The sequence below is a fragment of the Zingiber officinale genome, chromosome 11A (genome assembly GCF_018446385.1).
Source record: "Zingiber officinale cultivar Zhangliang chromosome 11A, Zo_v1.1, whole genome shotgun sequence".
In the NCBI taxonomy this organism is placed as follows: Eukaryota; Viridiplantae; Streptophyta; class Magnoliopsida; order Zingiberales; family Zingiberaceae; genus Zingiber; species Zingiber officinale.
Genome location: NC_056006.1, coordinates 90,108,296 through 90,122,479, shown reverse-complemented (window position 1 = coordinate 90,122,479; position 14,184 = coordinate 90,108,296). Strand labels below are relative to the sequence as shown.

At 35.1% G+C, this 14,184-nt stretch overlaps 1 protein-coding gene across 2 annotated transcripts; it reads left to right on the top strand.

Annotated features, from left to right (window-relative positions):
- The first annotated feature begins 661 nt into the window (after positions 1–661).
- LOC122032230 (glutathione hydrolase 1-like) lies at positions 662–6,139 on the top strand. Of its 2 annotated transcripts, XM_042591502.1 has the most exons (7): positions 965–1,076; positions 1,198–1,225; positions 1,949–2,467; positions 3,427–3,662; positions 4,713–4,977; positions 5,327–5,464; positions 5,574–6,139. In XM_042591502.1, the coding sequence occupies exons 2-7, from the start codon at positions 1,199–1,201 to the stop codon at positions 5,823–5,825; spliced, it is 1,437 nt and encodes a 478-aa protein (XP_042447436.1). In that variant the 5' UTR covers positions 965–1,076; position 1,198; the 3' UTR covers positions 5,826–6,139. The 2 variants fall into 2 exon arrangements, with proteins under 2 accessions (XP_042447435.1, XP_042447436.1); XM_042591501.1 differs by lacking the exon at positions 1,198–1,225 and having other exon boundaries at positions 662–1,076.
- The last annotated feature ends 8,045 nt before the right edge of the window (positions 6,140–14,184 follow it).

Sequence of the window (14,184 nt, the reverse complement as noted above, 5' to 3'; positions counted from 1 at the left end):
TTGTATGTCGATTCTTCTAAAAATATTTTAATACTTCTGAGAAGCCGCATATTTGAACTCTTTGCAACTCTAGAAATCCACAAGAATTAAAATTGATGCAATCGGAGCTCTCTAGATCCATCAGTGAGTTTTGGTAAGAAGCCGCATATTTGAACTATTTGCAACTCCAGAAATTCACAGGAACTGAAATTGATGCAATCGGAGCTCTTTAAGTCCATCAGTGAGTTTTGGTCGACCAAAACTCACTGATGGACCTAGAGAGCTACGATTACACTCATTTCAGTTCCTGTAGATGTCTGAGGTTGCAAGGAGTTAAAATATGCTATCTATTATGTATTTCGACTTCTAAAATATATTACAATATAATAAGAAAGAATCGTCAAAATTTTCCACGTTGAGCTTGATATGGAATCATATCAAGCATAACGTGCGCCTTATATAATTTCATATCAGGTCTAACATGAATCTTATATCATTTCATATCATGTCCACATTGAGTCTGATATGAATAATTAAATTCAAAAATACGCATTTTAGTAACTTATCGATATTAAAAAATTTTGCTAAATTTTTTAGATTATTAAAAGTTTATACTACACTTAGTCACTAAATGGTTAACATATAAGAACTTATTAGTTTCCAAAATAGAAACATTGGACCTTCAGTTTCAATTTTGTTTATTTTTATCTTCGTCAATGGACTTGGGCAGTGTCGCGTAATCGTGTCAATTACTTCACCAAAACCGTGGAATCTCCATGGTGTTCTTCTGGGCGGTCCTCGCGTTGGGCCTCCTCCTTCAATTGCCACCGCCGACGGCGGGATTGGTGCCGGAGGTCATTACCTCCAGGCGCGGAGCCGTGGCCAGCGATGACCGCCGCTGCTCAAGAATCGGGAGGGACGTCCTCCGGGAGGGCGGTCATGCCGTGGACGCCGCCGTCGCCGCCGCTCTCTGTCTTGGTGTCGTCAGCCCTGCGTCCAGCGGTATTGGCGGGGGTGCTTTCATGCTTGTGCGGTCGGCGAGCGGGAGCTCACGCGCCTTCGATATGAGGGAGACCGCTCCCTTGGCTGCCTCCGAGGTATGGGCTTGATTTTTGTGGTCTTTTCTCTTTTTCTCTTACCCTATTGGCGAGTTTAATATATTTTTTTCCTTTTTCTCATGTTATAATTTCTATTTGTTAAATTTTTATGGAAAAACAGGATGCTGGATTCTTATGCACTTTATGAGGTAAGCTTTGCTGTTTTCTTTCCAGTATATTTGGTTTAGGTTTCAGAAACGTAAGTCTGTGGTTGTATACTTTTTTTTTTTAATATTTTCTTCTGGTTGTTGTTAAAAATAATTAAAAGTGGTAGAAACCACGATTGGAACTTTGTAGTTTGATCTTTGCGTCGAATATATAAAGGGTTGTTGTGCAACTTTAACAGACCAAATAAATGAACTAGTTAAACAAGAGTGTAAAACAGATATAAGTTAGATGGGATGCTGAGAAATGGACGAAGCATTTTTTGTTTTTTTTGAGTGTGTGTGTGTGTGTTGTTGTTGTTGTCCTATAGCCTTTGTAGAAATATGGTGGCGTTTGATTTGCTGGATGTCGTAGGTGGGAAATAGCGTGGATATGGACTCAATAGAATGATAGATAAGGAATAACTTGGGTTGTAGATTGCAAGTGATTGAATCTCTCAAGCATGCCTGAGCTCCAAAAGGGCTCAACCAATGTTTTGAACTTCTGGTTCAAATTGGTTTATTGAACTGGAGGCTAGAACTATAATCAAGCTTTTAGTAAGTTCTTTAGTCAACTTCATGTGCAGTGTCGAAACTCAGTGTACTTTGTTTCTCTCTTGCATATGGCTTCTACAAATTTCCACTTCATAGTTCAAATGAATATTAAGAGAATTGCATTTTAGAAGTTTCCATTGAAAAGGAATACTTTTTCTTTGCTGATGCTTGCAGAATATGTATGCTGGAAATGCTACACTTAAAGGAAGTGGTGCTCTCTCAATAGCTGTTCCAGGGGAACTTGCAGGCTTGCATGAGGCTTGGAAGCATTATGGAAAACTTCCATGGAAGAGACTGGTGATGCCAGCCGCACAGATTGCTTACAGAGGATTCAAAATATCTCCTTATTTATATTTTCAAATGAACAGAACAAAATCAGGCATTTTGGCAAATAAAGGACTGTTTGACATTTTTACATCAAATGGAAGCCTCCTGCAAGTGGGAGATGTGTGTTATAATAAAAGACTTGCTGATACTCTGAAAGAAATATCTAAACACGGACCAGATGCGCTTTATAATGGTCCAGTTGGAGTTAATTTAATCACGGATGTGCAAAAGTCTGGAGGGATATTAACAAAAGAAGACTTGGAGAGATATAAAGTAAAAGTGAAGAAGGTTGTATCTGGTAAATTCATGGGACTAAACATACTGGGCATGCCACCTCCTTCAGCTGGTGGTGCTGGACTCATACTTGTAAGTACTATGTAAATATGTGTTTCCAGCTAAATTGTTAAAAATTCAATCTTTCATCTAATAGGCACATAGAGGTTAGTACATACTACTGCTTGTTATCTCAAGCAATTTGGCATCGGGACATAAGTTTCCAATGTCAGGGATCTGACGCTTATGTATTATTTGAAGTTAAACTTTAAATGGCATGTCCACAAACTTAATTGCCATATACCCCTAGTTACTTAAAATGTATTCCAAACATCTGAGGAGAGAATTGACTCTACATTTAGCTATTTGTTAATTAACCTTTTTGTCCTTCCTTGGCATTTTGCAGTGACAAATCAATAAAAATCATTAGAGGACACAATGGTTCGTATTTAGTAAATACAGTGCCAAAATTGATAAAATGTTGTAGATTTTTGTTGTGACTTTCTAGGTTGAATGTAATCATTAATTCATCAAACTAATCGGAATAACTACAATTTTCTCCAGAAATCAATTGCTATGGTATCTTAGAATTAAGTTGTGCTTTTGCCAATTTTCCATATGATATGCGTCGCTTTTATACTCAATCAAGTAGCATGTCGAAATAAGATCACTTGCACAAAGAAGCTACACAAAAAAAAAAAAAAATGTTAAAGAATAATTTCAAGTCACTATTAAATGGAAGTGTTTAAAATGCCTAATCAATAACCAGCCTCTAGGAGTAAGATTGGGGAATAATTTACTTTTTTTTCCAGAGGGAGGGGGGAGCTACCTATGTGCCGTTTCATAAAATAGCTATATCATGCTATCTAACCAAGGTTTCTTTATAAGTTTAGTTCACCTAATAGCTTTTGAACATCTGAGCTTTTAGGTACCAGATCCTGAAATTAACAATGAAAGATCTGGAGAGAATGCTTTTTGTTTGCAAAGCAATAAGATTGTGTAGTTCTTTCATGTAACAAAAGTATCCTTTCTTTGATTTCCTTGTGGCGCAGATATTAAATATTCTTGCTCAATATAGAATTCCATCTGGTGTTTCCGGCTCTCTTGGACTTCATCGATTTATTGAGTCACTAAAACACGTGTTTGCCATAAGAATGAATCTTGGCGATCCTGACTTTCACAATGTCACACAAGTTCTTTCAGATATGCTTTCTCCTAAGTTTGCAGAAGAATTGAGAAAAACCATATTTGACAACAGGACATTTCCTCCTGATTATTATGGTGGAAGGTAAGCTGAAATACATAAAGCTGCTTTAGTAGCTAAGTTCGTATAACATAGTAACTTTGAACTATGTTCGCTTTAGCATCTTTACATTTACAGAAAGTAACAAACATGCAAAACCTAGGGTTGGTCCATCTTTAACTCCAATGAACCAAGGGTGAAACCGTAATAAAAGACACATTCAATGCAAGGTTTTCTTATTTACAAATTGCATCATCTCTTCTAAGCTGAGTTTTGAATTGCAATGTCACTCGATAATGTGCATGTGGGCTCACATTTCATTCCCGTACTTTTGTTGGTAGCTTAATTTTCTCACATGAGAAATTACATGCAGAGTTTGTTAGCTGTACTGTTTAATTTCCCATTAATAGACTAGCGGTTGCACAAAATTAGTGAGGCAAAGCTGGAAGACAAAGAAAAGATTATTAATATACATTTGTTGAAGGGGTTTGTATTTGATGCAGTTGACATTTTTTTTTGTTTGGTCAATTAGTTTTGTCACATTTTTGGACTGTCGAATATTGAGATTTTGGTACATTTCTGCTGCTTGCGCGCATGATGTTTAGCTTTGACCATGGCAAATAGGATCTCATTTTTTTGAGCATGTTGAAATAAGATCGGTGAGATATGAGCACTCTTCTGCTCACACCCATGAGATTAAACATGAGCTTTACTGGGAGCAAATAAAGGATGTCATACTTTGTGAGTTTAAAATTGATTTCTTGATCAATAAGCAGCAACTTCTCCTATCGTAAGATCTGTCTTTCTATTAACATTCTGCAAGTAATTACTTGATAGTACTGCAATGTTAATACCTAAACCATGTTTAGATAGCGGATCATTGATTCTTTTTGGGACTGACATAGCTATGATTTTTAAATTACGTCTCTATACTGTCTTACCTCAGAAAGGTAACATTTTTATCTCCTTTTTTTTTTACAAAATTTCTTGTATGTTACTTCTCATAATTCACAGAAACCCATTTGTGCTTGTTTTTGAAAGTTGAGATACTGATTGAGATATTAGATACTTATTATCTGTGGTGCAAATATCCAGGTGGAACATTATCCGTGATCATGGAACTTCTCATTTAAGCATTGTCGACCATGAGAGAAATGCAGTTTCAATAACCAGTACTGTCAACTCATACTTTGGATCACAGATTTTGTCACCTAGCACTGGTATATTGCTCAACAATGAAATGGATGATTTTTCCATCCCTGGTAATTTTTCGGCTGATGTTGCGCCACCAGCTCCTGCAAACTTTATTAGACCACTAAAAAGACCATTATCTTCTATGGCACCTACAATTGTGGTCGAGGTATGACATTTATGGTCAAAGCTTAATCTAATTCAACATACAAAATTTTAAAAATTTAGTCAGGGCTACCTGCTTTTCAAGAACTGTGGTGAATGGTGATTCGTATGGTTAAATTGTACGATAAAGATGAGATTAGTAATATACATTTTGACATGCGTTTTCATTTTTCATTTTATTCTACATTTTTGTATTCATAATTCATATAGTGACAGTAGTTGGCAGATAAACATTAATTTAGCTATACCATCAATTCAAAATATATGTACATAATGAGTTAATTCGTGGAACTGTTGGCAGTGTCAATTGTGAACCGTTTTATTGTATAAGATCTTCATTTATTGCTTTGCAGGATGAACAATTGAAAGCTGTGGTGGGTGCAAGTGGTGGGGCTATGATCATTGCTGGGACTGCCCAAGTATTTCTGAATCATTTTGCGAAGGGAATGGATCCTTTATCTTCAGTTCTAGCACCTAGATTGTATCATCAGGTTAGCCTACAAAAGCGACTTTGATAGATCAAAATCTTTTTGTTTTCTTAATAACCTTTCAGCATTATAATCATTTCATTTCGACCAAAATGTTTTTCTTCTTTTGTAGCTAATACCGAACGTGGTTCAGTTTGAGAATTGGACGACAGTAACAGGAGGCCACTTTGAAGTCCCCGCTGCAACAAGAGCAGCCTTGCAAAAGAAGGGTCATGTTCTTCAAGGCCTTGCTGGTGGCACAATTTGCCAGTTTATTGTTCACCACCTGGGGAAGTCATCTGTCCATGGAGATGGAAGGGTTTCTTTTGGCCGACTCACTGCTGTGAGTGACCCTAGAAAAGGAGGTTTACCAGCTGGTTACTGAAGTGCTATTCAGATGAACTTAGAACCATTCAAGGAAAGATCACACTAGATAGTTAATGGTTTTTCTTTTCCAGTATGTATCTTGGAGTAGTCAGGAGAGTTAATGATCTTTTTCCAGATTTCTTCATTCAGGAACAAAAAATTAAGAACAATCTGTGTCTGATGGCACGTCAATATAGCCTTAGTTGAGTTATACTGGTTACAGCTTACATGATCATGTCTCAGCCTGATTCAAATAATGTTCTATGTATTCGCACATCAAAAAGTGCATGAATAAACCAACTTATTTTAGAAATGGCCAAAACTGTTCCTTAATATGTTTCCATTGCATCTTATACGAGTCAAGGCCCAACTTAGTAGAAATTTTCTGTATTACTTTCCAATTTACATGAGTGGCCATGTATATCTTAGAATCCAATCTTGAGCTTTCTAGCATTTCCCTGTTTTCTTTAATGTACTATAAGCCTAGATGTTCTTTGTTAGGCGTGGATCTTATGCTACTCCACTGCATCTGCAGAGCCACATATCTAAATAAATAAAAGTTTATCACCATATGCCAAAATATATTACATTCTACCAGAAATCACTGAACGAGCAAAATCCATCTCTCAAATGGTGAGAGCGAGTAGCATCTCTCACAAATAATTTCCCTTCCTGCAACTTTCGATATAAACTTTATTGCAGAATAACAATCATTACAAGCTCTTAGATTTTTCAATTTCTTTTTTATAACCAGATGTCCAATTTTACGATCAATTAGTTTTGGAGGTGACGGGTTTGATCCTACATAAGTTTTCCACCAGTTCCTAGAGGTAAATCACAGAAGCACAATATCAGCTCATCAACAATTGATCTGTCTTCGTCGATATCAAATCAATACTCTGCTCGTGAAAGTAAACTTATAGGCTTTTTCTACCCATGGGTGTGTTAGCCCACGGTCTCTCAATCTAAGTTTTTCATTAAATTCAGCGCTAAACATATCCTAACAAAGGATCAAATTGTGGCATTCTAAGAATCCCCGTTACGCCTTAACCCAACACCGTGCTGGTGAGGAAGCTCTCAGGTTTTTCATAATCCTTATAGTAGGGGTTTCAATAGGGCTGTAAATAAATGGAACATTGATGGATAAACTTGGTGTTCAGATTGTTAAGAACTTATTTATATTTATTTAATACAGAAGATCAATTAAATAAGTAAATTGTAACAACTCGTTAAACTAAATGAACAAGTGTGAACACATATGTGTTCGGCTCATTAATATTCATGAACAAAGTTCGTGAACGATTCATGAACAACATTCGTGAACGATTCATGAACAATATTCTCGAACCAGGTTTATTAATAAAACTTTTATCAACATACTAAATAAACAAAGAAACTTTCCAAATGAATAAATGAATTTGTATAATCAAGCTCAATAACCATTAAACGAACTTAAAATGTATAAGTTTCAAACGATCAAACAAGCTTGAATTGAAAGTTTGATAACATTTAAACGAATCAAGCTCAGATCAAGTTTGAATCAAACTCAAGCTTATAAAAAAGAAATCAAGTCAAGCTTGAACCATTATTTCAATGGCTTAGTTCATTTTAGGCTCAATTTAACTTGGCTCGATTATCTTATAAAATAAATTTATAGCCTAGTTTTCTGATGTATTGATCAAACCAATATTATACTGATATTAATTTACTTATCAAAGAATGATATGATAGGACCAAAAGAATTTAGATATCTCCATAATTACATGATATTATCCACTTTGGGCTTAAGTCCTCATGGCTTTGCTCTTGGACTCTCTCGAAAAGGCTGCATACCAATAGAGATATATATCTCTTATAAACTCATGATCTTTCCCATGTGTTTTCAATGTGGGACTATATTTATAACTTTGCAGCCCCAACATGACACCCTGCACAATTTATCCTAAGCGATATCCAATGTGAATGATCTGATGAGGCCTTTACTCATTTTTTATTTTCCTCTCTCATCTAAATGCAACTTTTTTTTCTCTCCGGCATGTAAGTATTTCTCTTTCATGCAAGGGGTGCTGGTTAGCACCAGCCAGCACCAATGTTGATTTGAAACCAACACCAACCAACACCATTAGTGTTGGTCTTTAAAAATAAGCACTAGCTGGTGCTGGTTTCAAACTAGCACCAGCTTGTGTTGTTCTTTAAAAACCATCATCAACTCTAGTGTTAGTCTTTCAAATTAGTATTGGTGCTGGTCTTTAAAGACCAACACCAACTTGGTGCTGGCTGGTGCTGGTTTCAAACCAGTATTGGTGTTGGTCTTAAAGACCAGCACTAATGTAGTATTGGCTGGTACTAGTTTCAAACCAGCATTGATTGTGTTGGTCTTTAAAGACTAGCACCAACACTGGTGTTGGTTTGTAGAAACTAACACTACTTTACATGCAAGAGAGAAAAAAAAAGTTGAATACAGATGAGAGAAAAGGAAATAAAAATATGAATAAAGGCCACGTCAGATCATCTATGTTGGATGTCGCTCAGGATAAGTTATGCAGGGTATCATTCTTGTGTGTGTCTATATATATATACGCTAGAGGGGGAGGGCAGGTGAATAGCGTTCGTTGAAAATCGAGAGTTAAAACGAGTTACGCAGTGGAATAAAGAAAATAAAAGTCAACGCTAACGCAGATGGTTTTACTTGGTTTGGATCCTGTAACGACCCCTACTCCAAGGTCCACGATCGTCGATCGCTTTTGTTGGGCAATCAGTATTAGTTCGAATAATGTGTTACAAGTATTGCGTACAAGAACTGAAATAATTGTTATCGACAAATAGAAAGGAAATTGAAGTTTTTCGTTATTTGAACTTCTAAAAAACCTTTCGGTGTCGTCGGAGCCTTTTTGGAACAACACGCAAGAATGAAAGTCGTAGAAAGTGTTGTTATGAAACTGCTGGTCGAAAGCCCTTATATAGGCCCCGGGAGCCTAGAACCCATCCGGGGGGCTTGGACCATGATAACGTGGTGACCTCTTGTCGAAACTTCATCATCGAAGTTTTATCCACTTTCGAGCACTTTGACCCTCTACGGGTGCTTGGACTATTGACGTGGGGTCGGCCAGTCGACGTGCTCCAACTCAGCTCCTGGATAACTTTTCTAATATGTGCACCTAGACCAATTTTGGACGCCCAGACCGCTAGGGTGCATGTCAAGATACCCGCCCAAGTAAGCTGGTTCGGATGCCCCGACCAGTTGTGGGTAGGGGTGGGATAGGGTCGGGACCCGTCTCGTAACCCCCTTACCCAATACCCGTCCCGATAAGAATTAGGAATTTTTTTTTTCTCCGGATCCCGTACCCGAAAAGTGTCGGGACCCGAATGTTCGGGATCCCGAATATTCGGGATCGGGTAGGGACCTGTAAGAATATCTCGAAAAAAAAATTTTTTTTAAAAAATCTATAGAGACTCAAACAATTTTTTAGTACAATACAAATAAATTAAAACGATTTCGTGGTACTTAACCATTAAAAGCTAAAATATCTTCCTAGGACATCATAAATATATTAAAACTAATCAACAAAAACTAAAACTACTACTTAGTTTATACTTTATACCTAATACAAGAAAATCCAAAAATAAAAATTGTCATGTCAACCATTGTATCAATAATGAATTGATGATATGATGACCTTAGTCCTTAGAAATGCTTGGATTCAACATACAGAAAAAAGATCATAAAAATTATTCTTTATATCATTTTATCAGTTTTCATATGCTAAAATAAACTAAATGATTATCTTCTTCACACATTGTCAATAAATTATTTAGAAACAAAATTATGATAAAGTATGAGAAAAATGAAGAGAAAAAAAATAAACATAATAGTTAGTTGCTTAAAATATAAAAAATATATATATAAAATAATATTTTTAATATAAAAAAATAATATTTTTAATATAAAAAATAATATTTTTAATATAAAAATAATATTATAATATAATCAGGTCGGGACGGGATTTCCGTCGGGAGGAAAAAAATTCCCGATCCCTTTCCCGATAGTGATCGGGACGGGAAAAATCCCGAACCTTCGGGTGGGGAAAATGTCGGGTCGGGATATTTTCGGGTCGGAAATGGGTGGGATTCGGGAAGGGTCGGGATTTTCGTGAATTTTTCCAACCCTAGCTGTGGGTGCCCGGAGTCAGGGCGCTCAGACCGCTCGAGTGCCTGTCCAAGCACCCGTCGGGGTGAGCTGGTCCAAACGCCCTGACCAGCTCCAAGCGCTCAGAATCGAGGCCCCCGGATCCCTTCTAGGCACCTGGACTCCCCTTTTTCGCACTTCTCTTTCCTAAAATAAAGAGTTAATCCAGACAAATATAAAATATGTTTATCTTGTAAAACAGAGTTAGCACAATATAATAAGATAGAGTTAGTCTAGGATCTAGTTAAAATCTCAGCTTAGGTTTCCCAAATGGACCTAAACTGGAATAACGCCTATAGTTCCCTCCATAGTTTGCAAAATCGCGATCTGGATCATAAGATCGTATGATCCTACGATCTGGAAATCCAAAATTGATCCAGGATCGTGCAGAATCGATTTTTGCAGTAGGATCGCAACAGGATCGGTAGGATCAGAACAGAATCGGTAGGATCAGAACAGAATCGGTAGGATCGAAACAGAATCGGAGCAGGATTGATGGAAGCTTTGAGATGTCATAAATTTTGACTCGGATCGAATCACGGGGCCTATAATATATCAAGTCAAAACTCATTCAAAGATCTTTAATAAATTTTAAAGTTTATCCTTAACCACCCTATTTCAAACCCAAAAAGTATCATTTAAATCCATTTTGGATGTGCAGAAGATTTTATCTTTTTTTATTATCTTTTTTTTATCTTATTAAGGTTTTAAATTATTCAAACATATGTTTAATTATTTTTGAGTTAATTTTTTATCAATAATATTCTGCCATTTCTTTTCCCAAAATGATAGTTTTTGGATGTCTATTGTCAAGTATTGTGTGACATCAACCAGTTTTTAGAAGATTATTTTCGACGTTCATATTTAAATCAAATGATTCAATATCTTCTGTTATATACGTTAGATGTTTTATTGGTCTTTAAATTGAATTATCTTATAAATAAAGAAAATATTTTTGACATTGAATGTGTTATTATTATTGTGTTAATATAAATTTTATATTTTTTTTATTTTATGATATGAAAATATAAATATTATTATTGTGCGAGAATGATAGTTAAATTACAAGTTAATTTAAATTTGTACATATAGTAATGTAATATAAGGTGTTGAGTGTAAATGATTGCATATATAAAAAAAATTAGTTATCTATTTATATGTAAATGAGTTTTTAGGTATTTTTTCTAATTATTAATCATGTATGATAAACTGTTAAAGGTTTTTGGTAGGATCGTACGATTCGATTCTACGATCATATCTAATCCTAACTGATCCGATCTTGACCCTAAATCGATTCTGCGTAGGATCGTGATTCTACAAACTATGGTTCCCTCAACCAAGAACGAGTTCTCACTGGATCTCTCCTCCAGTTGCTTACTTCTTATTTACCAAATGAGTCGCTTGACTTACCTTTGACTCACCAGGTCTTCTTGCCAGTTGTCAGGTTCGCAAACCCAACTAGACTTCGACCAATTGTCAAGTCCCGCAGACCCAACCAGGCTTTCTGTCAGATATTGGGTCCTGCGGACTTATCTGGACTTCGCTTCAACTATCATGTCCTGTATATCTAGTTAGATTTCAGTCTGATGTCAGATCCTCTAGACCTGTTAAGTCAAACACACTTAGTTAAATAATTAGATAATAAATATTCTAACTTTAATCTATTTATCATTTATCAAAATATGAATTAAATCATTAATATAAATTATATCAGCATATATAGAGATTTGATATCAAAATATTTGAACATTAATATAAATTATATCAAGATATAGAGATTTGATACGTATACTCATGGGCAACTCTTTATAATCTGGGTGCCTAAATTGTAAAGGATCACTCATTATGGTAAAAAGACGAATACGCTCGCCCCCAGCGCCTCCGCCAACTCGTTCCAAGGCTAACACGGAGGAGGTAAATCACGGGTGACTACTAGCCTTTGGAATAGTGATTAACACATAAGGGAGGTATTTATCTCGGTGTTGCCGAGATTTATAAAGGATCGCCCATGAGTATGAATAAGGATGTATGGACTAAAAAATCTTTATTATATATAATTGTTACAACTCTGTTGCATTCCCTACTTTAAACACTTTAATTGTATTTTTTTTTAATGAATATTACATTATGCCATTTTTTTATTCCATGAATTTAAACACCACCAATTTTTTTAAAAAAAAAATACAGACAAAAAATTGAATACTTACAATCAATGAGGAGTCGAAATAATACGATATCAATAAAATATGATGTGGAAGTAATATTTTGAGAACTTGGTCAAAAATTTAGTCATAAATTTTATCTCTGATGGAATTATTACAATTACCAGGGTAAATGACGTATTTATTAGACATTAATACTAAACTAGTTACACTCGTATTTAGTAACCAAGTCAGTTAACAAATTTATCATTTGGATTGTTCTCAGTTCTTGTGAACTATTAAGTTTTGACCAGTCCACTGTGGTGTACTTCCTTGTCAACCAAGTTGTCTTATTTCAGCAACCTTGCCAGCCAATCCAAGTAGCTTCCCATTCTTCCTCTTATAAAGTCCTCCCACATTCTCACAGTCTCACAACTCATGCAGCAGCAACTCTACTGGAACAAACATTGTTAGTCATGGCTTTTGCAGGGCGCGACATTGCAGAAATCTACATCGCGAAGAAACTCTGCATGGAGGAGATGAAGTCGAGTGAAGAGAGACGAGAGACACTGCGGGCAAAAGAAGGAAAAATTTGGTGGAATGTTTTCAGAATTGTAAAGAAAATGCACCCAAGCAAGAGCAAATCAGACCTGAGATCATCAAAGAATGATCATATGAAGTAATTTATAGGTGTTGGCTTCAATTGTATTGATATTTCAACCATATCGTCCTCACGTATCTTAGGTCTGTTTGGGAGGAGGTGAGGGAAGGGGAAGGAAGGGGAAGTAAGGGAAAGGGAAATTTTGAACCTCGTTTGGGAAGGAGTGAGGAAAGAGAAGGAAAGGTAAGGAAGGGTAAGCTTTAACCTTCGTTACCCATGAAAAGAGAGATTTTCTTATACCCCGAATTGGGGTGTAAGGAAGGGGAAGAGAAAACAAAATATTTTTTATTCCAATTCTATCCCTGTTCTTAATAGTTTAAGAAATATTTCAATTTCTAATTTTACTATGTCGCCGGAGTTCAATTTCCTCGCCTTCTTCATAGCTTGCTTGCTACCAGATTATTAGAGGAGAGGATTCGACACATCTTCTAACTGAATTGAAGGGAAAAACTATTTTTGTCGTCAAAATTTAAGAGGATATCTACTATTTTTTAATTTTTCCATCAAAATTTAATAAGTTTTTAAAGAATAGGAATTCTCGTTATTATCTTTCAAATTTTTTTACTTAAGATTTTTAAAATCATTATTTTCATTAATTTTTATTTAATTAATTATCGGTAATTCATTATTTTGTTATGAATAGTATAAAAAAAATAATTTTTTATTAAAAAAATATCTAATTTAAATGATAATATAAAAAAATAATTTTATTATTAAAAATATCTAATTTATATTTATAAAATAAATATAATATTATGAAAATTTTCTAATTTAAAAAATAAGGATATTTTTGTAACTTTATCTATTTAACCTTTATTCCCCTTCCTTTTCTCCCAAACAAAGTAACACATGTTAGTGTATGCTTATGATACATGTGATTGATCAAATAAATTTGTATACGAACTGTAAACCTGTCATGATTGTTTCTGAATGATGACAAACTTGGATGAGGATTGGGATAACCTCTTCAAAGACTATATGGAATTAAAGAGCAGAAATAGAAAGTGATATAACCAATATGAAGGGTGAAGGACCATCAAGTAATTCTAACTTAAAACTACTTCGTTATCCTCTGCAACTCATAAATTAAGATCACTTTCCCCATGTATACGTATCAGTTGTTGGATAGACAATATGAGCATTGTAGCACCATTAAGTGACCGCTAAAAAGTTTTCACCATAAAAGAATTACTCATGTTCATGTTTTATGAAGTGTATTTTGTTTATATGTATGCTCATTGGGGTATACTACTTATTTAACGCATTTGATCTCAATAATTAATAATCAAATATAATATTATATACATAAAAATTGAGAATTTCAAATCTCAATATTGATAATTTGAGTCTGTTTCTTTTATTTATTTACTCAATGTGCCACATATCTCTA